The 24,512-nt window shown below is 33.8% G+C and overlaps 1 protein-coding gene across 4 annotated transcripts in view; it reads right to left on the reverse strand.

Moving 5' to 3' along the window:
• Positions 1 to 289: 289 nt before the first annotated feature.
• Positions 290 to 24,512, reverse strand: part of LOC122538465 (patj homolog) — a 130,733-nt gene continuing 106,510 nt past the window's right edge. Inside the window, exons 10-19 of one of the 4 annotated variants that reach the window (XM_043672555.1) lie at positions 23,453 to 23,626; positions 21,376 to 21,595; positions 20,286 to 20,587; positions 19,428 to 19,652; positions 18,963 to 19,136; positions 18,097 to 18,258; positions 17,761 to 18,003; positions 16,784 to 17,014; positions 1,953 to 2,005; positions 290 to 597 (exon numbers count right to left, since the gene is read on the reverse strand). In XM_043672555.1, the coding sequence (XP_043528490.1) occupies positions 1,967 to 2,005; positions 16,784 to 17,014; positions 17,761 to 18,003; positions 18,097 to 18,258; positions 18,963 to 19,136; positions 19,428 to 19,652; positions 20,286 to 20,587; positions 21,376 to 21,595; positions 23,453 to 23,626 (1,770 nt within the window). In that variant the 3' untranslated portion in view covers positions 290 to 597; positions 1,953 to 1,966. Of the gene's footprint in view, positions 598 to 1,952; positions 2,006 to 13,438; positions 13,682 to 16,783; positions 17,015 to 17,760; positions 18,022 to 18,096; positions 18,259 to 18,962; positions 19,137 to 19,427; positions 19,653 to 20,285; positions 20,588 to 21,375; positions 21,596 to 23,452; positions 23,627 to 24,512 lie in introns of those variants that run through there. The other 3 variants (XM_043672556.1, XM_043672557.1, XM_043672558.1) reach the window with 3 other exon arrangements.

Below are 24,512 nucleotides of genomic sequence, written 5' to 3' on the forward strand. Positions count from 1 at the left end.
AATTTTTTCGGGAAAAAAAAAAAAAAAAAAAAAAAAGAGAAAGAGAAAAATCTGACGATTCGAGGTCGCGTACGTGTTCCACGTGCAACAGCAAAAAGAAAAAAGAAAGAAAAACAAAAAGAAAGAGAGAAAGAGAGAGAGAGAGAGAGAGAGAGAAACGCAATTAAGGACGTGATAAGAACGTGACGGAAAAAGAGAGTGACGAAAATACGACGAAAAGGGAGGAAACGGGAGAATTGAAAGGGTTTGCAACGTGAAAGCAAAGGAGAAAGAAAAAAAAACAGCCATGTATAATGTTACATCGTGATTGGTCATTGCTCTCCGATATGAATATCACTGTTATTATTAAAATGGTCGATTAGACGAGCACATTGTGTGTATATGTATATATATAGATACTATATATAAATACTATATATAGTATTTCATCAATTCATTTTTTTTTTTAATATTTTTTATTTCGTTTTTCTTTTTCTTTTTTTTTTTTTTTTCATTAATTTCGGTTTCGTTCGTTCTTTGGTCAGGTTAACTTGCGGCAAATTGATCGAACTTCGCAACTTCGTAAACGGTTCCGGTTCTGGACGTTTAAGCATTGCCCTGAAAATGAAAAATGAAATAGCCGAATTAGTAGCGGGAACGCGTGGCAGTTGCGCGGGAGAACAATTATCGAGAATATTCAAAAAACAAGGGGTGTTTGGGGGGAGGGAGGGGGGGGGAGAGGAAAACGAAAATGTAGGGAAGAGTGAAAAATAAAGATGATGAATGCAGCTGCGTCGCGATCGATCCTGCACGCCGTTCCCGGCCATTCTTTCTAACTTCGAGGAAAGACATAAGCGATTCTAATGCGTAGGAAATGTACAGGGTGATTCAGAAAAGGTGATACAATTTTCCTCTAGGTGAGATGAGAAGAAAAATGCAAATGAATTTTATGCCGTGCTTTACTTTGAAAAACAAGTAATACTTTTGTTTTTGGTTTTGTCTCTTCTAAAATGGATAAAGATTCGTTTTGGCCTTGGAAAGATACTTTGGTTTTATTCCATTGTTGTTTCTAACACGTGTTGTTGTGAAACATAGAAGTGAAGTAAAAAAGTGTGATGAAGAATTGAAAATTGTACAATAGGACACATTAGTGTGTAAAAAAAGAATACAAATAAATCTTACATTTTTGGGAATTAGTATATCTTCTTGTTTTTTTTTTATTTTATTTTACTTGTTTATATATTGCAGGTTAAATTAAAAAAAAATATATATATATATATATTGGAATATATCATGATACATTTAATGTGAGAGTCATTGAATTGAATGTAATTGGTGTAATCCGGTTTGTATTTAAATTTAGTATATAATGTGAATATTAGATACATATAGTGAATAAAGTCTGAACATCTGAACTGAATTTTATAATTTTCGAGATATACACGCATTTTTTCATCTTTTGAGCTGAAAAAGCTGTTCAAATATATATTGTTCGCCAAGAATTTCTGACTTCACCTAGAGAAATCTTCAAAATCACCCTGTATGTCTCAATGTACAAGAATTTCAAAGAGAACAGTACACTCTTGACGATTCTTGACGATTCAATCCTGAACTGGAAATACAAGATGAAACTTTTCTAACAGAATGTGTCGAACACATCGGGAAAGAAAATATACTTTGATATACAGGATGTCCCTGTGATCGTGATGCAAGCGATTAGAGAATGATTCCACGTGTGAAAAAAAAAAAAAAAATAAGTCAGAAAGGATGAATGAAATACACATTTTCGTATACATAGTTATACGTTTAGTCAAGAATTCTTGTATTCTTCTGTTCATTGTTCATTTCCAATTGACTTTGGAATTAGCTGGATTTTATTAGCTGAGTATTAGGTGAATTTTGAAACTGGAAGTGAAGCCTTAAAAAAATGAAAAAAAAAAAAAAAGAAGGGAAATTCTTTCTTTTCGACTTACTTTTGCGTGTAGAATCATTCCGAGGCCGGTTCTATCACGATCATAGGGACACGCTGTATAAATATAGAAAAAGAAATCCATAGATGCATCGCAGATAAAGAAAGATCAGAGAAATAACAAATATGTTGTTTGTTTCAGACAAAACAAATATGCATTTTATTATTACCAATAAATATGTATATTTCATTAGTAAATAGCGTAATAATAATCACTCTCCAGTCAAAGCTCCGAGAGTCACGCTTCGAAATTTCGAGGAATTTCAAAAATGTCGAAAAAAAAACTCCCGACAATAATTCATTCATCCCATCTCTCCAGTTAGGTTTAGGATTGAAAATCGTCACGAACTAAAAAACTCGTTTGTTTGTCTATTCTCAGTGCTAATCTCTAAGTCATCTAATTCAAACGTTGAAAAAAGAAATTTTAAATAATTCAAAAAAAGAAAAAGAAAACAACTACGGTGTTATATTATTCCTCTATAGCAAACGATTCATGCTTGTGTAAGTATAACAGATGTTGCAACTATAGCACAGAGTGGATGTGTCGCCACAAGGCAAAAGTTTCTCATCTTTCTGAAAAAGAATTTCTCCATTTCTTTTCTCCCTTTTTCTTTTTTTTTTTTTTCTTTCACTGTGAGAATGATGTCAGCCCCTTGTATATACAATATCTAGTCTTCTGGTATGAATCATTGTCTCGATTTGAATAAAAAAAAAAAAAAACAAGAAAACAAATTCTGATCTTACGGAATTTGAAACTTTAATTCATTAAATTGAATACTATGGCCTCAAAGGTGTAAGTTGATCATAGCGTCAGAAAAGATTAACAAATACAAATGATACAAGGTGTCGCCAATTAATCGAAAATACAGGAAAAAAAACTTTCTCGAGTGCTTCGTTTGAAAATTTATATTAATTCCAGACTAGATATACTTCAACTAACTCTCGAACGCGGAAGAGAAGAACAATTAATAGAAAAGCGTCCTATATTCAAAAACAAATAAAAAATGTGAAATAAAATTCCTTCACTCTCATTTTTAAGAAACTAAACTAAATGTATTTCCTTAAAAATCGTTTCGTGTACTTGACAAATTTTCATACATCGTATTTCCGCGTGGAAAAATTTTTATTTTCAAATGTAGAGTTCATATATCCTGGTTGTACCACGATTTAAAAAAAAACACCTTATATAACGTTTGCAGAAATTACGATAACCAATGGCTCGTCCAAGATCTTGCTGATCTCATCGTAAGATCAACAAGATTTTGTCGCAAGACAAGGGGTCCAACAAATGAAAGCGAACGTCGAGAGAGAAGGAAATTCGGTCTCGGGAGATGAAAAAATTTTGCCTTGCCTCAGAAGGGGAAAAGTTTCGAATGTTTCGTCAGCAGAGGCCACGATCGATCCCACCGAAGACCAAAGAAAATTGCTGGCGATGAATTTCATCCTCCGATCCGTGAGAAACGATCCACGGATGGCCACACGAGTTACGCGCAAGATAAATACGAATTCTCACTGATTCCTCTTTCGAAAACTTTCGAAAACTTTCCCCCTCTCGCTGCCTCTGTCCACGTCACGTTCCAGTTGAATTTTCACGTTTCCCTTTCGTTTCTTTTTTCTCCTCGCTTTTGCCTCCCGTGTTACACTGCCTGTTTCTACATTTTCTCGCGGTACACGCACACGCGGTTGATCGTATCGATGCGAGAGATGGAATAATTTTCGTCGGTGTTCCGCAACGATTCTGATGATTCAGACTCCATTTACTGGTCTCGTGTTGCAAATATTAAAACGTTATTTAAAGATCGATACATTGCAATTTATATTTGGCTACTAATTCAATTCATTTTCGTGCAACGTTCTCAATATTAATCACAGCTGCATTCGCAATATAAATAATAAAATTGTCAACTTGCAGTACAATGAATTTGATTTGATCGAATTTTTTATCATCGAAACTGCTTCGATGTGCGTGCGTTTCTTACGATCTTGCTGTTTAGCCAACAAAAATATCGATTGAAACTCTAGAGAATTCGAGAAACTTCGTCGATTCCCATTATTATAATTATCATAATTTCAAACATAATTATTATAATCTTTTTTTTTTTTCCACTACACGAATCACTCGTCAACAGTTACTGCGCCAAATCTCAACGAAAATCCAATTCCAATGTTGTATTTATGTATATTCACCGCTGATTCATATTAATCAGGGTTTTATTAATCAGACCTAATCAGGTACTCTATTCGTCGAAGAGCGCAGAGACCGCGACGAATCTGACGCGCATCAGAGACCAGTAAGCATCATCAAATGATCCGGCATTCCCTCGTTCCGCTTAATATTCCAAATGCAAACCGTTCGAAATTACCGCATTGACACGACCAAATGATAATGCAGCCTACACACGCTGAACATACATATTTTATGACGCAACAGCATCCTAATCTACATGATGCAGCTGACAATATGTGTGTATGTGCATCCTAGCGCACTGTAATACTGTCGTCGGTACACTGCGGATATTCGTGGTAATTCATAATACTTCGTATCATGTCAGTTTCATTGCATTATTTTATGTGACGTTATATTAATCTTCAATTCGTATTGCTATTGCACGAAATTATTATTATTATTATTATTATTATTATTATTATTATTATTCGTAATATTGTTGAAAATGTTATTCCGTATAATTACAATGTCCTTTTACGATCGTACTACTACTTACAAAAAGCATCGTAAATAATTATCATTTGCGAAAATTCATATTTTCATAAACTTGCATTATATCAATTAAAACACAGCACGACGTTATAATAATTTTATAGAGATCTGTTTCGTCACGGTAAAGTGCTGTTCTCTGTACTTATAATTGTACTTTGAAACAATTTTATGAAATTTTATTATAAATTTATTATAAAACAATTTTATTATAAATTTATTATAAAAATTTATTATAAATTTATTATAAAAATTTATTATAAATTTATTATAAATTTATTATAAAAAAAATTTATTATAAATTTAGAATAATCATTATCCGAGGAATATTCATATTTTCACAAATTTGTGTTGTATGAATTGAATCAATACGCTGTAGCATGATTGATATCGTGTATATTAATTTTGAATTCGTATTATTTTACATAAGCAGAGATTTCTTTTATCGACAAAATCTTATTTTGTATAATTGGAATAATTATGAAGGAAAAAAGCAGCATTCTGACTATCGCTAACAAAATAACTACAATTTCTCGTACATAGTAGAATCAATAGACCAATCTGTTTTTGCATGAATAAAATTTGTACATTTCAAGCTTGACTTTTCAATGTATTATAAATACCCGCAGTATGAGAAATGAGAAATACTCTCCTGATTCATTGATCGTGATGCAGCAACCAACGTGGAGAATTTTTCAGTTTCCTTTTTTTTCTGTCTCCCCGTTTTAAATATGCAGCGCGGATCAATGTAATGCACTGCGGTATGTTTCAGTCTGTGTAGGCCTTGGTTTAACCCCGCTACGTACTCCCTCGCCGTCGTTATAATTTGTTTAAAAGATGTTACGTGCATCTTAGTGATTAATCACGTTATTTTGTAAAAAAAAAAAAAATATTGTGAAATTATGAAATTAACATAGAATAGAAATAAAAATTTTTGTTAACAATAGCTTCTTAAATGCACAATACGTTTCGTGGCTTTGTCGCGAATGTGCTGGATATCACAAATAGGCATCGGGGGTTAATATATTAAAGTTCTGTACTGCGACACGGAAATCCAGTAAAGCAGTAGCAGGGTTAATCAGTCAAATGAAAATGACAATGACGGTGATCTATAGCGACAATCACGGATGATCAGAGGCCGAAATTGATCAACTGCACTTTGCTACAGTTTCATGCAATTTCTCGTTTGATTTTTAACAAGAAGTTCGTATTTCTTAGACTTGAGTCACTCAATTCTTGAGTTAATTTATTTTTATCAACGACAAAAAACAAAATCGAATATTTTAAATTCCAGCGATTGCTACAATTGCCATTTATTATCCAACGAGGGTTAATTTCATCTTCGTAAACTTCTTAATCAAATTCAAAGTTGAGCCCCAATTTTCAATTCAAAAAAAAAAAAAAAAAAAATCGAAGAAAGAAAGCAGCGAGCAATTGAAGAGGAAATCCATCAATTTCTAAAAAAGGTCGCAAACCTCAACAAACATCGAGCAGTAATAATTAACAATTCTATTCTATAAATTTAACATTCCGTGCATGATGATCGGAGAGTGGCCTCTGAGCGACCCAGGTGACAACCAGTGACTGTCGCGTGCCTTCGAGACTCGATCATTGAAACGCAGCCGGCGTGTACACGCGCGTACTTTTCGAAGCGATCCAAGTTAACAGGAAGAATGAACAGAAGAGAAAGAGAAAAAGAAAGTAACAACAGAAGAAGAAGAAGAAGAAGAAGAAGAAAAGAAACAAGAGAACGAAGTAGTAAGAAGAAGAAGAAGATAAAAAGAAGCCTAGAATAAGGAGTATAACTCGACGATTGTAGCAGCGTAGTCGCGTGAGATATGTCCAACATCGAAGGGAAGAAAAAAAAAAAAAAATGGAAAAAAAGAAAGAGAGGCTTAACACGTCACGTGCTACGGTCACTATATCAGTCTGGTTCGGTTAGGTTAGCTCGAGAAGAGAGTGTAGCATGGCCAGGGGATGAGTCGTGTCCCCTGTGTTTAGTGGTTAACGCGTGTCGATCTCTGGACAAACGAGGACAGCCTGCTGATAATAGTGAAGAAAGGTGCCAGTGAGTAGTTTAGACAGTAGTGGAATGCACTAGTAGACTTCTATGGAGAATTTAAAAAAAAAAGAAACAGAGAGAGAGAGAGAGAGAGAGAGAGAGAGAGAGAGAGAGAGAGAGAGAGAGAAAGAGAATACAGGGATTCTCGCGTATATACCAGCGAGATGGTGATCGATCATGAGCTCGAGGATCGAATTGAGAAGGAGGCGACCTTCTACGGGGTGAATTTATAGAGAGGTACTCCCTTTTTTTGTTTCTCGAGATAAATCTGTCTTTTTTTCTCTGTTCTGTCTTGTAATTCTATTGCTGTAATCGTTATATTATATTACAGGCAGTAAATTGATAATAAAAGTATTGTAGGTTAATAATTTATTATTAATTTTTATTATTTTTTTCATTTTATTTTATTATTTTTATTATTTATTTATTATTAATTATTAATAGTTTGCTGTATCAATCAGTTTCGACAGAATGTTGTCTTCAGTGTTGATCTCGGTTTTTGTGATTCTGTTCAGTATAATTTGTTGTTTTTTCCTGTTTTTTCTTTTTTTTTTGGTTTTCTTCTTTCGTTCATATCGAGATATATTTATTGAAATTGTTGATCGTTAAAATGATGGAAAGTTATTAAATTTAATTATTTTTTAGATTTTTTATAACTTTCTTTTCGAGTTATTGTTTATCTAACATTTATGAAATGGAAATCAATCGTGTTTGGTATATTATCTTTTCTTCTTTTCTTTCGTTACCTCCATTATTATAAATTACGAAAAACTTGTAATAAATAGAGACTGTCGTAATTACAGTTTAAGTTTAAAAATTACTATAAAAATAACTATTAATGATAGGTGTGTGTTTTCAATAAGAAATATTGTTTATTGTAAATATTAAATTCTGACTTGTTCAGAGCACCAATATTTCCTATAAATATTATTTGATATTAATGTCAAATATTCCACATGACCGTGACATCAACATTATAATATACATGTCCCACTTATTCCCAAAATAGCAGTTGCACTCATCGTTAATATTTTACAAAGTCTCCATGTCTCTCATGTTTCAGGTTTGAATAATTAATTCTATCTACCCTTAACTGGAAGTATCATTTACTACTTATTAATATTTCAACGTTTCTAACAACGAACAAAGACTCCCTTAAAAGCTCTTCCTCACATATGTACATACGAAGATGCATATGGAGAAACAGTCGTAAGCTTGATAATATTAAAAATATTGAAATGATTTGAATAAATTTTACAATGATTCATCCAATAATTAATCTCACAATCTATATTAAAATTCTATATTTTAGAAGAAATATCCGAATTCTGTAAAGTGATAAGAAAATTAATCAATGTTGTTACATTTTTCATTTGCAAAAATCTAAAATTCAAAGATATTTAATATTTCATTTCCTTGTATCATTCAAAAAAAAGTCCAATTCGTAATTTTTCCAAAAAAAAAAAAAAACTAAACTCCATAAACTATTAATAATTCGAACATTCCTTTCCCCTTAAAGTATATGAATAAACCCTTCTCTTTTCCCTTGTGTCACATGCTTCTGTGCAAAATTTATTTAACTATTTTATTTAAAGTTTCAGACTACGGTAGTCGATAATTTTTCAAGTTGTTATTACTTTTCTAATTTGAAAAAAATTTAAAATTCAAAAACTTTTAATATTTCCCTTGTATCATTCCAAAAAAAAAAATCCAATTCGTAATTTTTCTCTCAAAAAATTAATATTCGTAAATTATTAATAATTCGAACATTTCTTTCCCCTTAAAGTATATGAACAAACTTTTCTCTTTTCCCTTGTGTCACATGCTTCTGTGCAAAATTTATTTAACTATTTTATTTAAAATTTCAGACTTCGATAATTTTCAAGTTGTTATTACTTTTTTAATTTGAAAAAAATTTTAAATTCAAAAACTTTTAATATTTCCCTTGTATCATTCCAAAAAAAATCCAATTCGTAATTTTTCTCTCAAAAAACTAATATTCATAAATTATTAATAATTCGAATATTCCTTTCCCCTTAAAGTATATGAACAAACCCTTCTCTTTTCCCTTGCGTCACATGTTTCTGTACAAAATTTATTTAATTATTTGATTTAAAGTTCCAGACTACGGTGGTAATTTTCGATAATTTTCGTGTTAAATGATTGAAATAGACGGCAAGAGCTGTTTCCAGCCGTTCCCAGCTTTTCCACCAGCGGTTTGGACTCTCCCGAGCTAATGTCGTTTCCTTTTTACAGTTTAATTCCATTACAGCGTGGTCTTTTGCCCCTTTCTCCTTTCTTTTTCCTTTTTTACGTCGAGAAGCCTTCCGGAGACCTCTCGATGAGCTCACACGGGTTACTCTCTCTTTCTCTTTTCCTCTCTTTTTCGTTTCTCTCTCTCTCTCTCTCTCTCTCTCTCTCTCTCTGGTACTGTGACATCTCGATACGACCGTCTGCCTGATCTGGTTAAGCGTTAGCGTCGGTGCAGAGATAATGGACTCTCGTTCATTTCTCTAGAGAGGGCGAACGAATTTTCGAACGAACAAGGTTATCAGAATAAATGATTTCGTGGCTGCGAATTTAAATGAACTCCTCCCTCTCTCTCTCTTTCTCTCTCCTGGAATTTGTCCGATATTTCTTGGCATTCAATGGTGTTGTAATTGCGTCGGGCAATTAGTATTCGTGCGTTTATTTGGGAATTTTTTATCCGTTTTTCTCGGTTTCTTCCCCTCCGTTGTTCATCTAATTATTGAAAACGTGATAGACTTTTCTGAATGGAAATTATCTAATTCAATTGATTTCAATTTAATATTATATTTAATGGAATGGAATTCTTTAATTTCATTCGTCTGGTTATGGTATCTATTTATGGAAATTCATTTTTTTTAGTAAAATTACATATGTTATATGCAACAATAATAATTCGTGGAAGAAATTTTACTTCATTGTAAAAAAGAAATGTACCGAATAGCACTGAAAATAACAGTCGAAAAATAAAATTTATTTAAAATATTTCATTAAATGTCGTTTAAGAACCAAGTGCATAATAATTTTCACGTAGTAACAATTTCAACGAGATATTAAATTAAAGGACGTAATTAAACATCTTTAGATTGAAAGACGCGAAAAGAAACGCACGAGACACGAAATTATAGTTGTTTCAAGGAGTAACTGTCTCCCTATGAGATTGTGCTCTTCTCCCTTTATTTTTAATCACTGCTGTTCGCCGCTATTTGCTAGACTGAAGTAAAATTTCTGGAACCTACATCATTTTATTCTTCAATGTAACAAAAGTAGGAACTATCAAAAAAAAAAAAAATTTAATACTCTGAAGATTTATCAAGTATATGTATTCAAAGTTTGCAGTTTTAAAAACTAGATTCTTAAATTATTTTAGAACTGTGTTTTTCACATATCTTCGCTCCGAGTTTAGTTTGAAATTAGCCAAGTTCAAGTACGTTTGACAAATTTTCACAAATTTCGTTTGCTTGAAGACGAAATCTCGAGTGGAAAAATTTATGAAAATTTTATGAAAAGAAAAAAAAAAAGAAAGAAAACTATTCATAACTCGGTTCCATTATCGCTAATATGAAATTTCAATCCGACAGTCCATTATCTTTGCGTCAAGAAACAAGCATTTCTTAAAATCCTTTCGAATAATGTAAAGATAATTAATAATTATCAAAAATTTTATTATCGTTATTATTGAGATTACTTCTTCTCTCTTTTTTCCACCCCTTACACCTTCCCTACTTCGTCGAAATTACATAGATACGGGCAAACGACAAACGTAACTATAATAACGCGAGTGGAAATAAAAGTCTCCGCGGGAAATGAAAGATGTGAAAGAACAGAAATAAAATAAAGAAAAAAAAAAAAAAGGAAAAAAAAAAAAAAAATCGAAAAGACCTAAAGATCGCTCTATATTTCAAGGTCCTGTTCATGTAGGTATACACGTGGATGGTGTGAATGACGTGTCTCGTGTGCACGTGTGTACCAGGTGAGCCTGAGTTCGAAGGACAAGTGAAGAAGTCGGTCGAATGCAAAAAAAAAAAAAAAAAAATATAAATATATATATATATATTAATTGTATTCGTTCGTTCTGTTCAGCTACTCTACCAGGCAACTTTCATTCACTATTACAATCGTTTTATTCGGTACTTACTCAGCTGTTCTCGATGGTTGGTCATTCTATATACCCATCCGCGTTAATTGCACAAACTATGTATTATACTGAATAACACGCGCCACCCTTTTCTCTCTCTCTCTTTCTCTCATCGCGCGTACACGTGTTATTACTTCGTTCGTCTTACTCGTTTACTTCTATACTCGTTCTCTTTGCCTATTTTGCATTCTCGTTTTCCTTCGATACGATTTACTTTATTTTCTTTTTCTATTTCTTTCTTTTTCTCGGGTCGAGGCCGAGGCGCAAGAAAATTCGCACACACACACACACACACACACACACTCGCGCGCGAACTTTTCTTTTTTCTTTTCATTTTATGTTCTTGGCCAACGATTTACTGCGCCCCGATAACTTGGTTATCCGAGGCTCAGCCACAGGCCAAGAGTCTTCGTCTTTTCCGCGATCGATAGCTGGGACCACAATGGCCCAAGCAGCCGCGACCACACGCCGAACAACACGCTCGTTTCCTTTTCACGAGAGTACGCCGGTTTATCGCTCGCCGTTTCAGCGAAACCGCTGCCACGTACTTCCACGTACGAAACTGATTCGTGTAAGCGAATTTAATGCTTGGCCATTTCGATCCTGTTTCCCAATTCTTCCTTCTTCCGTGACGATAAAAATGTACTTCGTTGTATGATTTGGGATTTAGCTTTTTTTTTATTGCGATTTATTAACAATAACGATGGTATCATTAGCGGTCTGCGGATGATTCTAACTAGATATTCAAATATTTCACAATACCTGAGTTGTTTCATGTACTTTCATACACTATTATGTATTTTATATGTATATTTTCGAACATTCAGATTCAGATCAGTAAATACGACCAGTCTGTGAATCACATTTTCAACAGGGTACGAATTTAAAAAATAAGCAATTTGAATAAGTTTCCAACATTCCCTCTGATTAATTTCAAAAAGATAGATAATTTTTTTTTTTTTTAGAAAATGGTTGAGCGCTTCTTCTCGTTTCGAATAATATTATTATTATCGTTATACGCAAGTTAATAATTACACGTATATAAAAGTATTTTAATTTTAATAAAATAGAGCTTTTTTTTTAAATATTTCATTCTAAGTTTGAAATTATTGTTCAAGCTGTATTTTCTTGTATCTTAAAATAACTCCAAATTGTGAATAGAATTTTAATAAGTTCATCGTCAATTAAATGTTATGTTATAATGGAAATTATAGAAATTTTACAGTTCTCAGTTCTTGTATGAACGAGTGCATTAAATTGTAATTAAATTTCATCTGGAATATTTTAGAATTAATTGTCACTTATCTTAGTTCAAAAAAGGAAAAGGAAACAGGATCGAAATGCGTATCGCTTGCCACGAACCATCTCGTCCTAATATTTACTCTTTCAATATTTTCTCGTTCTCCGTTCCTCTTACGCGAAAACACGAAGTTTTAAAATTTTCAAATTTTAAATCGCGCCGGAATCAGTCAGCCAAGAAACGATTTGTTTTTCTGCAAAAACTGTCCCTTGTTAAACGACACTAGCCTACGAATATTAATACTCGATCTCAATCGTGATTTACTACTTCCCTTCGATCGATCAAATCGCGAGATCTGAAATAATCAAAAGGCAAATTAGTCGAGAAATAAAAGTTCGCGCGAAAGTTTCACGAATTTCCTGGCAATAAATGCAATATAATGACCATAAATCGCTACGTCACGGGCTTTTCTCGGAATTTGTTTTTCACAACAGAGCTCGCGTATTCTGATTTTAAACAAAAACGAAAGATAAAACTGTCAACAGTGAAAAATTGCTACATCGATAAGAGGAATAGATCGGAAAGGAAATCTGCTAATTTACGAGCGCTGCAAACAGCTGGCTCAGGAATTTCAAACTTGCTACTTTGGACGTTTCCGCTTTTCCAGGACAAAGTCTTGCCCGCCTTTTAACTTCCGCGGAGTTCGAAAGGAAATCCATTACCGCCGACTGATTCCGGCTGAGCATCGGGTATAGATTTTTCTTCGTTGAGAGAAGAAAGAAAGAAAGAAAAAAACAAAAAAATAGAATACGACCTACAAAACCGAATCAAGTTAATTGCAATTGTTCGCCACGTTTGATCAACGAGATTGATCGAAACAACAGTTCGTTGACGGAGTTTAAAGATCCTCTCTCTAGTCTCAAATTCGATCGTTCGATGATATTAGACGCACAGTTTCAAGAAGAATATCGTTAATTTTCAAATTACGAAAAATTTTAAATTTTTCTATTGAATTATTGCACGAGAATGTCATCGTTTTATTCGTTGTAATGTTTACTGCAAGGACGAGATTTTAAATAAAAGTCCTCGATGAATTACTGTTACTTTTTTGAATTTCACCTGTTCGTATTCTTCCTGAAACATTTTCAATTCGGAGAAAATATTATAATCAAATGAAAGACATAATTGAACGGAAAAATGGTGGACGAAAACAGAACGTAAATGAACGAAACAAACGACGAAACGAGTGTTTAAGAAAGAAAAATGAAACAGGAACGGAGCAAGGTATTAGGATGGAATGTTAAACAAAATAAAAACAACCTGTACGGCACCCTATTTATTATCTAAAACTCGTACACGCTGTAAAATCTTTATTCAAAATTCATCCCGTAGTCACCATTCATTTCTTTTCTTTTTTTTTTCTTTTTTTCTCATAATTCTCATTCGACGGAAATAATCGTCGTTAGAACACCACTTTGTGCAAAGAATTACACCTAACAAATCCGCGTAATAACATTTTACGCTGGTCAATAATAGTCTTATATATTGTTCTAAAACAAAAGAGAAAAATGATTAATTCCTGCCGTAAGTAGTAGAAAGAAAAAAAAAAAAAAAATGAAATTTCGTAACTGCAGCAAGGAGCGAACGAACAAACAAAAATCGACAAAAACCGATCGAAAATATAGAAGAGACGCTAACGACAGAAGCTTCGTAGAAAGAAACAAAAAAAAAAAAAAAAAAGATCGAGTTTTCATCGATAATATTCTATATCTACTCGTCTACATTTCACTGCGTTGTTAAAAAAAAAAAAAGGAAGAAAAAAAATGGTCTCCAATTCCTAAGTTTTCGTCTCTTACGATTAGTTTCAACGTACGTACGTTTCATCAAATTGAACGAAACAGATATCGACACTCCAGTAAAATCACGCTCGAACACGCTGTTTAATGCGATTGCTATTAATAAGTTAAAAACAATTGTGCGACGCAATTGATAACGAAGTTGAATTAAGTACTGTGCGACAGGTATCTGGCCACGTTGAACGTCGTGTGACACTTTGACAGAGGATATTCAATTTCAGCAACGAGTAGATGTAGTTTTGTTTGAAATTAATTGGCTACTCAAGATCAGGGAGCATTCTCTCTGTCATAATTTGCTGTCCGTTTGTTTTTGATTTGTAATAGTAATATTTGTCTATCGTTCGTCTTCGACTTAAATTACAATGTAATAAAGTAATAAAAATTTAACGTAAATGAAATTCTATGTTCTGTGGGACACAGAATTGTTTAAAATTAGTTTACTTAGACTTTAAAATATTATATTGTTTTTACACGTTGCAAAATGTTATAAACAATAATTTATCTTAGATATATTTACTCTTAGATATATTCATTCATTGTTATTGGGCATAATATAAAAATATATAAATTCATCACAATATAAAAATTATATTATCATAATATCACAATATAAAAATATACAAATTCATCATAATATAAAATTTATATTATCATATCATAATATAAAAATTTACGTAAGTTAAGTCACCATGCCAATATCAAAATTCAACGAAAACGCGTGGCGAGATCGTTATGAAAATACAATATATTGGAGGTAGGAGGCACTGACCTTGAACTAATACCAATTAATTTCAATCAGAGTGTAGCACCTTTTACAAAAACTCAATCTTCTGCTGAGCTATTACATTTTGTACACTTCATGAATTCACATTTTACACCTATTATCGTTATACTTCAATATATGTTTGAGCTTCATTTGCAATAAGTATCGTGTCACACGACGTGGAACGTATTGTAGGACGGAATTTTTCCGGAAAACACGCGGGAATCGTTGCAAATTCGCGATCATCCCGTAGGAACGATCCTGGGGAGAAAACCTTCAAGCATGTTCTCTGATTCGTAAGTTCCAAGAGACCAACAGCAAACCAATAATTAAAAAAAAAAAAAAAAAAGAAAGAAGAACATGTCCAGGAAAAAAAAATCGAAAAAAGTCTAACCGATACCAATCTCGCTGGGAAAGTCGGTCGTCTCGAAGACACGCGAGCCGCGAGGCGAATCCAGATTCGACAGACGCGGAAACAGAGGCTGAATATATATGTTTCCAAGACGCAACGACGGGATTGAGCAAGCACAGATTGATTTCTTTTAAATTTACTTATGCAACGCGTGCAGTTCGACCAATGTAACTTTGTCAAGATGAATTATGTAAATTGAGACAAAAAGGAACGATCGATATTAGAGAATGATCATCTCTGTTATTTAGAATAGGCTAGTATAGTTTGAATATATATATATAATGTTAGGACACTACTTTCCTTGTATCGTATAATTACTAAAAATTAAGCTTCAAGGTTATTATTTTAAAAGAACATTCTTATTTTTCTAATTACTTACTTAAAGGTTACATAATTTTAGAATTTTCATTTTTATCACCTATTCTTTATTAACGAAAATAAGAAGAATTAAAATTTAAAACTCTAAATGTCTATAGTTATTACTTGATTACTTGAATTTGAAATTATTGAATTTATCTTTTTAAAAGTAACAAGTAATTGATCTTTCTAGTGTTAGGATAGTCGCTAAAACGTAGGATATATATTTGGATTATATCGATCCTAACAGTGCGTAGTTTTCAGATTGTTCTACTGTTTCAACTTGAATTTCTTTATACAATAGTGTCACAGATGTTTTGTTGTAACAAAGTATAACATAACTGCCAAAGCTACGTTGGTCGAATGCTGTCAGAACTACAACTCGCAGAATACTCTGGAAATCTTCTACTCCTGTCTATGTCATCGAGGAAATCAAAAAATGATTATACTTCTAAAGAATATTTACTTTACTTTGCCTGATCTTACATTATTTCCGCAATGTTTAATTCGTCAAATGCTTTTAATTCTTAAACTTCAGAACTCCTATTTTAATTTTGAAATTAAATTTGAAACTTTCGAATTATCCAATTTTCCAATGCTCGTTCGAGCACCAGCAGAATATTTCTTTTTTATTTTCACTATATCTCTATTAACAGTTACACTAACAAATCCAGTGGAAAACTTTCCTTTTCTTTTTCTTCTGCAATAAATTCATATACCGACAATATAGTGTTTTAAGAATTTCAAAGGTCGATAACTTAAAAATTCTAAAATTTAAGGATTAAAAAATTTAACCATTCAAACATTCAGCGGCTGAAAAATTCTAAGTTATACTTCAAATTTACCCATTGCTCTCTTATCCTTAATTTTCTTTCCTAAAAATATCCAATATTTCCTCACTATTCATCTCTCAACTTCCCTTCTTCCATCTATCTCCATATTCTACTATCTAAATAAACCAGCAAAACACAAACTACAGTGTGTTCAAACAGAAGACAATTACATATCCAGGAGTAAGAGATTCCCGTTTCACTCTGATTTCCATTTCCAAGTCATTATTCTCTTAAAAACTTTCAGACTTGACAAGATTGTGCTGATGCTTCAAACCCTCGATCAAATCCATGTGATGAGGCGGTTCGATCACGTTCACTTTACGCTCCCTGAAATATTCTCGCCTCTGTTTGTGGCTGTCCATGATCGAGCACGCGGTCGCCTCGCTGTCCCTATCAACGGTCGGTTCGATCCGATCCTCCTGATCGCTCACCTGGACAATACTGTCTGGGATGGGCAATGGCTTGGCCACACCGATGCGCACGGTGCCCTTTGGAGCGCCTTTCAACGCCTGCACCGCCTGGTCTAGCGTCGCGTTCTCGAGGGCGATGTCGTTGACGAACAGCAGACGATCGCCTGGTATCAATTGACCGTCTACTTGAGCCACACCACCAGGTACCAGTGATCTTATTACTATCACAGTCTCGTTGGGGTTCATTGGATCCTGAAACAGGCGGATGGGAGACCGTTAGTGGGGTGGTTTTAGAATCTCGATGAAAATTGAAAGGATAAAGAGGATCTGGAATTTAGAAGCTTGAATTTTATAAGTGTAAGAAGGAACTTTTCTTGAGATTGCTATTGTATATTGAGGAATGTAGCCTTAGGTTTTATTTGAGAAACGTGAACAGAACAAAATCTCAATTGACTTGCGTCGTTTCATGGCTTCTCCCATTACGCAATAACATCAAGAAGCTTATCATTTAGCCATCACGTTTTACCAAATACATAATATAAAAAGTTCCTTCGTTGCACAACGTGTTCCCATTTCTTTGAATGCTTGAAGGGATATATAGTGAAAGAAATTTATCTGGATTAAATGTAAAACGCGTAAGAATTGAAAAAAAATTACTTTATTTTTAATCTCGAGATTATCTTATGTTTGATCGAGGATTAATGGAATACAAATCATCCTACAAATACTAAATAAGATATCAAATCAAATAAACTTCGATAAAATACTAGCTAATAAGGCACCGGTAATGTTATAAATAATAAAGTATTGAATTAAAATTTAATAAAATACAAATGATAAAGTACCGGTTAATAAAACGTGGATAATATTACAAATAAGGTACTGAATCAAATAAAACATCAATTGACAAAATGTTACGAACAATATTATAAATAATGAGGTATCAAATCGATAATGGGGCAGAAAATCCAAATAAATCAAAGGAACATCTTTCATACCTGATAATCCAAAATGGAGAACCCAAGGCCCCGTTCTCCCTTTACCAGTTCGATGATCTGCGGTTCGGAGCTCCACATCGCCAGACCGGTCAACGGTTCCAAAGATCGCGACTTCATCTTATTCAAGCTTGCATCCGTCACCGTAGCGGTGGTGGTCGTCGATGCCAGCGAGCCATCGGACTTGGCCTTCACCAAACGGTCCATCGTTGGCAGTAAATTTTGCAGAGATCCGCCAAGGATGCTCTATAAAACACGTTTCACCTGGTTACGCTCGAAATACCGATATTGCAAACTCGAATTGCACTGCCAATCGTTGGAGGATGTTCAATTTCTTACTCTCGTTTGGAACGCGGCTTGATGCTGAGCGGTGTCGATAGGACAGAGGGGATCCTGCGAGGCGATGTTCCTTCCGCAGACCATTCGAACGTGTATCGGTAATTCTTTTAGCACGCTAACTACTTCCATGTGATTAATGCCGAGCAATCGGTATCCGTTCACCTGTTAACAGTGAAGCAAAGTTGAATACTAATGGATCAGAATGTATTCTTATATATTAATATATTATTGGGTGGGATTGTGTTATGGGAAAGATGGTTGAGTTTGAAGTGTCTTTTGATGAAATTGTATTTTGTAATTGATAATACATTCAATGATATAGTTTGTATTTTATAGATTGCACATGGCACGTGATTGGAAATTAATTTGAAAAAATTAAACGATAAAATAGAAGATGTATAGATTATATATATTTATGGATCCACGACATTAAAATAAATTAATATTCTACATTTGGTATAATTTTAAATGTAATAATTTATAGGTTTAAAATACAAAAATAATAAAACATAATAGAAAATAATAAAAAATAACAAACATTTATTCAAGTTTAATTTCTTTAATTATATCCGTAAAAATATGAAACTGTCATGAAATATCCAAGCCACAATTATTTCAAGATCAATTGACACGAACAACTCTATAATTTCAAATGTTTAATGATTTTGTAATCTTGAATTGTTTAAATTTATTTTCACTTGGAAAGATCTAGTAAGTACACAGAAATTATGCTTGTTATCAGTCAATTGATGAGATGAACCAACTAGACAAACTTCAGACTCCGCCAGAGATGTTAATCCTTTATGGTAATTGGATTTAAAGGCAAGGAAAGTTTCTTGAACTCGGTAACGAAAATGTTGCTGTACCTCCAGCAATTCATCCCCGGAACGCAGCGTTCCATTTTGTCCCACCGGTCCTTCCGGGAGGATCGATCTTATGTAATGATGCGGTCTGACTTCCTGTCCATTCTCCACATCCACCGTCCCCTCCAAGCTTATTCCAAGGCCGCTGCCTTCCGCGAATTTTTTCAATTGCGCTACCTATTTCAAACAGACAAAAAGAATTGTTCTCGTCATTTTTTTGTCCTCATCCAAATTTTTAAAACTCTTCAGATCTCTAAGATTCCAAAATCTTTGAAATCTTAGAAGCCAAGTTTCCCCCTAGAAGTGGAATTCTTTAACAACTTAACTCGTTCACATGTTTGCAAGTTTCTAATACATCGTCGTATAACGTTCTCGATCAAAACGAACGCAATGAATTCTGATTAATAAATTTCTAACAATTTTAAAACATGTACACGTTATTCAGGATCAGATTAACAGTGTACGTACCACAATTTCCGTGTCTGGACCCACAATCTTCTGCCATTTCGCCTTAATGGCGGCTCGAATCTGAGGTGTAAGCTCGCTGGATGGGTCGCTCAACAAAGCCTCCACATTGGCAGCGTCATCTAATTCCTCCGAGGCTCTTTCGCGTTCACCCTCTTGTAGAACAGCGCTGTCGACAGTCGTGTGCGATTCTCCTTCCGGTTCTATCTCAGTAGTAGTCTCTCCATCCTGTAAACAGACGTGCCTTGAATGTGACTTCATTTTGTGAAAATTGCGAAAATTCTTCTGCGAAAGAAACGAATTCTATCAGAGATTTTCACGCATCTCAATATTTCTATTTTAACATTGTAGCCGCTTTTAACTGCAACCGAATGGTTTCGAATCTCGTGTCGTACGTTTCCTAATATAATTTCAAAGTTTCAAATGATCGTTTCCGTGGAACGTTCGAAAAGAGAAATTAATTTCCAAACGTTAAGAAACGACAAGGGCTTCTTCTCGGAAATATATTTGCAGTTTTTTAAAAATCCAACATTAATCGTTCCTTCGATAATTAATTTCATTCACTTGGGTTGTACGATAACTGCAACAAATTTCCACGGTTTTTGGTATCGACGTGTCTTTCTCTTTTTTTGTCATTGCTACAAATTTCAACAGTAACTGAAGGAAAGAAAGATATATATATATATATTTTTTTTTTTTTAAACATGAGAATTATAGCTCTCCGTCCATCTTGAACGTGTTAATCCACATAAGATAAAAATATAATAACAACCAATATCGAGTGTCAAACTTGTCAAAAATGATACGCCATCAATTTTAATGAATCTTAATAAGTTGTCTCGATGGGGGACGATGACATACCGCGCTAATTGGGAAGCTTGGCAAACTGGTGATTGATGGGGAGCTCGGTTGAGGTAGTCTCAGTTCACTGGCCGCGATTGCCTGTTGAAGCTGGTCGTACTTTGGTCCACGTAGATATCTCTCCAGGCATAGAACTACCGTTTGCCCGGTGCGGCGTAATACCTCGACGGCCTCGTGATTTGAGTAACCCTGTAAAGAATGACCGTCCACCTCCACTATTCTATCGTTTATTTGGATCTTGTTGCTCAAGTCTGCCGCGCTACCCTCGCTGATGCTCTTCACGAAGATGCCAGACAGCTCCTCTGCAATCCAAGTGAAACAAAATAATGGTCAGAAAGAGAACATTTGCATTTGCATTGAAGTCGTATTACATTTTTTTGTCGAGTACTTTCACCGACATTAAGGAACTCGTCGACGTTTCAATCAACATCTGGTCTTTCAAACTTTGAGATTTACGAATCTTTAGGTACGAAGTTTCGGAAGCATTGTTTTGCACGATCGTTCAGAGTGTGAAGTTTAGAAATTTGAAAGAGTTCGAAGATACTGCGGAATCTTCCGAGTTTCACTAAGTTGGAAATTTGGAATTTCCAAACTTTTCAGTTTCCAGATTCAAATTTCCATGATCCTCCGAAATGTCAAATTTCTTTCAACTGTCGTAATCGTGCTCCTGGCTTTGTAAATTTCGAAATTTTCCAAACTTCCTTCAAATTTCGAAAATTCGATTTCGAAATTTCCCGAAGAAATTCTCGAGACTCTCTCAACAAACTTCGAGCATCCCAAACTTCAAACCAACCGTCAAACCTCTAAGTTCCCAAATTTCGTAAACTCCCTAACTTTAGAGCAAGTCCCGAAATTTCGAAATCAAGTTCGGAACGTCCAAACTTCCAAATGTCTCGAAATACGAAAGTGATTGGAAATATACAAAGCGTAACAACGTGTGCAATAATAGTTCAGTGCGCGCTTCGAGTTTCCCAGCCGAGCCCCATGGAATAAAAATTTCACGAGCCTTCCAAGTAAATGTGTATTTCCGGCGCCGAATTCACGCGGTACCAGCAAACCCTATAATTCTTTCTCGCACGCGAGGTATTACCTTTCTCGCACACGTATCCAGCGATGGTGATCCCAAGGCCGTAAATGTCCTTCTTAAGCTCGACGGTGAATCGTTCCATTTCTGGCAGTGAATTAACATCAATGGTGTCCATGGTGAGGACCGGAAGCTCCGGAATCTGTACCGGAACCGTCGGTATCACTGGCATCGCTCCAATTGGCATTGGATTGCGTACTACGTCCATGATGAGGCCTGGCCTTGCCTACCGAACAATCATCCTTGTCCAGATAACACCGTCGACGCAATACGATTCACCAACGATACGCGAATGTGTGTACTTCTCGAGAGGAATATGGAGAAGAGGATGAGATCTGTTAACCTCTCGCGCTGGAATGACGTGCCACGCACGTCGACGATATTTTCTGTCCCAAAATTGCTATATTTTCTCAGTTTTAAGTATATTTTCTTTTTATTATTATTTTATATATTTTGTTATTATTGTTTTATGTATTTTTCCACGCACGTCGACGATTTTTTGTCCCAAATTTGCTATATTTTTATATCAGTTTTAAGTATATTTTCTTTATTATTATTTTATATATTTTGTTATTATTGTTTTATATATTTTTCCACGCACGTCGACGATTCTTTGTCCTAAAATTGCTATATTTTCTCAGTTTTAAGTATATTTTCTTTATTATTATTTTATATATTTTATTATTATTGTTTTATATATTTTTCCACGCACGTCGACGATTCTTTGTCCCAAAATTGCTATATTTTCTCAGTTTTAAGTATATTTTTTTTACTATTATTTTATATATTTTATTATTATTGTTTTATGTATTTTTCCACGCACGTCGACGATTTTTTGTCCCAAATTTGCTATATTTTTATATCAGTTTTAAGTATATTTTCTTTATTATTATTTTATATATTTTATTATTATTGTTTTATGTATTTTGCCACGCACGTCGACAATTTTTTGTCCTAAAATTGCTATATTTTCTCAGTTTTAAGTATATTTTCTTTATTATTATTTTATATATTTTATTATTATTGTTTTATATATTTTATTATCATTATTTTATACAGTATTTTATATTATTATTTTAAGTATAATCCAGGTTACTCGTTACGGCTCGCGAACCAGTTGCCAGCGCAAGTGGTCAAAGAAAAATTAAAGGAGAAAAGGATGGCCTATCAAACTGATTTTTTTTTTAATTTCGTCACGTGAATACACAATCGGTATTGTTCGATTCTTAAGAAACAAACAAGAGAGATGATGATTTATTTTCATTTCAAGAAGATGATACACAAAATGGTAAATTTTGAAAAAGTGTTTCGAAAAAGTGTTTCTAAAAAATGTTGCCAGTGAGATGTGGATTTCTATGCAAAATTCTTTCTCGTGTTTTTGTTCTTGTATCTCTGTATCTTTGTTTTTATGCATAAAAATCTACGATTTTGTCATCACATCTTAATACTTGATACTCTCTAATTCATGAATGTAACTGGAGAACTTACACGACATCATAACATAATTAATTAATTTCTGAAAGATAAAGAAGGATACTGATACTGATACGCATGACTTTTTTATAAAACACCGTTGCATTTGTTTGAAATAGAGGATAAAATCAAATAAAATTACGGAATAAACGAAATTACGAAATTGCGAAATAAAATTGTGAAATAAATAAAATTACCAAATTACGAAATAAAATTTTGAAATAAATAAAATTACCAAATTACGAAATAAATAAAATTACCAACGATGAAATTTAACGAAGTCGAACGAAACACAAGATAAAACAAAACCACCGACGATTAAAAATTATAAAATCGAAACAAAACACAAGAGAAAATAAAATGGCCAATTCTTGAGTTCAATTCACGAGCACGAAATTCATCTCGGCCGTTTTGAAATATTTTCGAACGCTTGTGTTTAATCAAAATTTCTTACGATTTATCGAAGTAGTGCTACTCACGATAAATCATCCCTCATCTCGCACACGTTGAAAACATAAACTAATGGCTGATCGTAGATGAAGAGAAGAGGTAACAGGGGAGAGTGTTAACGAAACGAAGGGATCAAATGGTAAAAATGACGAGGACTCACGTGCATCTCGACGTCGGATTCCTGAGAGTACATGTAACCGTTGTCGTACGCGTTGTCGGGCTGCACGTGGCGAATGTTGTACGTCTCCGGCACGCTGTGCACCAAGTGACGATCCAACTCGTCGGGGTCACCCAGAATCTTCGTGGGTACGATCGGAGCGTGGCTGCCGAGTGCCTGAAACCGAGTGCCGTTCGATTGGAATTTCTGGCCCGAATTTCCATACCGAGGACGAGAATTTCCTTCATTTTATTTCATGCAATTCAACGAAAAATATATCTAGCCATCTCTTTATTTTCATTTAGTGAAAATTTGTTTATTATCATCGACACGAACACAGAAAATTTTTCTTTTCCTTTCCTTTCCTGGACGTTTTTGGTAAAAGAAAAAAAAAAAAGAAGATAGAAAATTGTAAAACGATACAAAATTGTAAATTGCATTTTAAAGCTAGTTATTAAATCGATAACATTTTCACAAAAATCACGCACTCTTTCGTATCTATAAATTATAAAAATTGCAAAAATTAATGTACTAAAATAACGGGTGTTAAATGAAAATCTGAATGATCCGAAAACAATTTTCTGCCGCGTGAGTAAATTTATTTTAGTAACACCTAGTACATATACTGTATCACGGGAAGTAAATACGAGCTGATATGAAAACGAGAAAAGTCGAGCGACTGAGGTGCTTTCAATTTAATAATGCCTCCTAGGGAACTAAAGGCGATCAATTATGACAGTATTTACCGTGCAAACAGTCCGATCAGATGATTTAATGAAAACGCCCCGCTGCCATTCAATTAAGGTGAATTTCGATCAAGCCATTTCATTAGACTTCCCTAGTTAATGCTAAGAAATCCCCCGGTTGAATAGAATAATAAGAAAGACAACGAAAAATATTTCTCCTCCCCAGTTTTAATAAGTATGATATTAATCTTGTAGAGAAATCTCAATAAACGTTTAATAAAATTGTTAAATTATTAAATAAATAAATAAATAAATATATATATATATATCTTGAATTTTTAAATTTTAAAAAAATTGTAATTCCTTAAATTAAAATA

This window comes from Frieseomelitta varia, unplaced genomic scaffold, assembly GCF_011392965.1.
Source record: "Frieseomelitta varia isolate USP_RPSP 00005682 unplaced genomic scaffold, Fvar_1.2 scaffold_164, whole genome shotgun sequence".
NCBI lineage: Eukaryota > Metazoa > Arthropoda > Insecta > Hymenoptera > Apidae > Frieseomelitta > Frieseomelitta varia.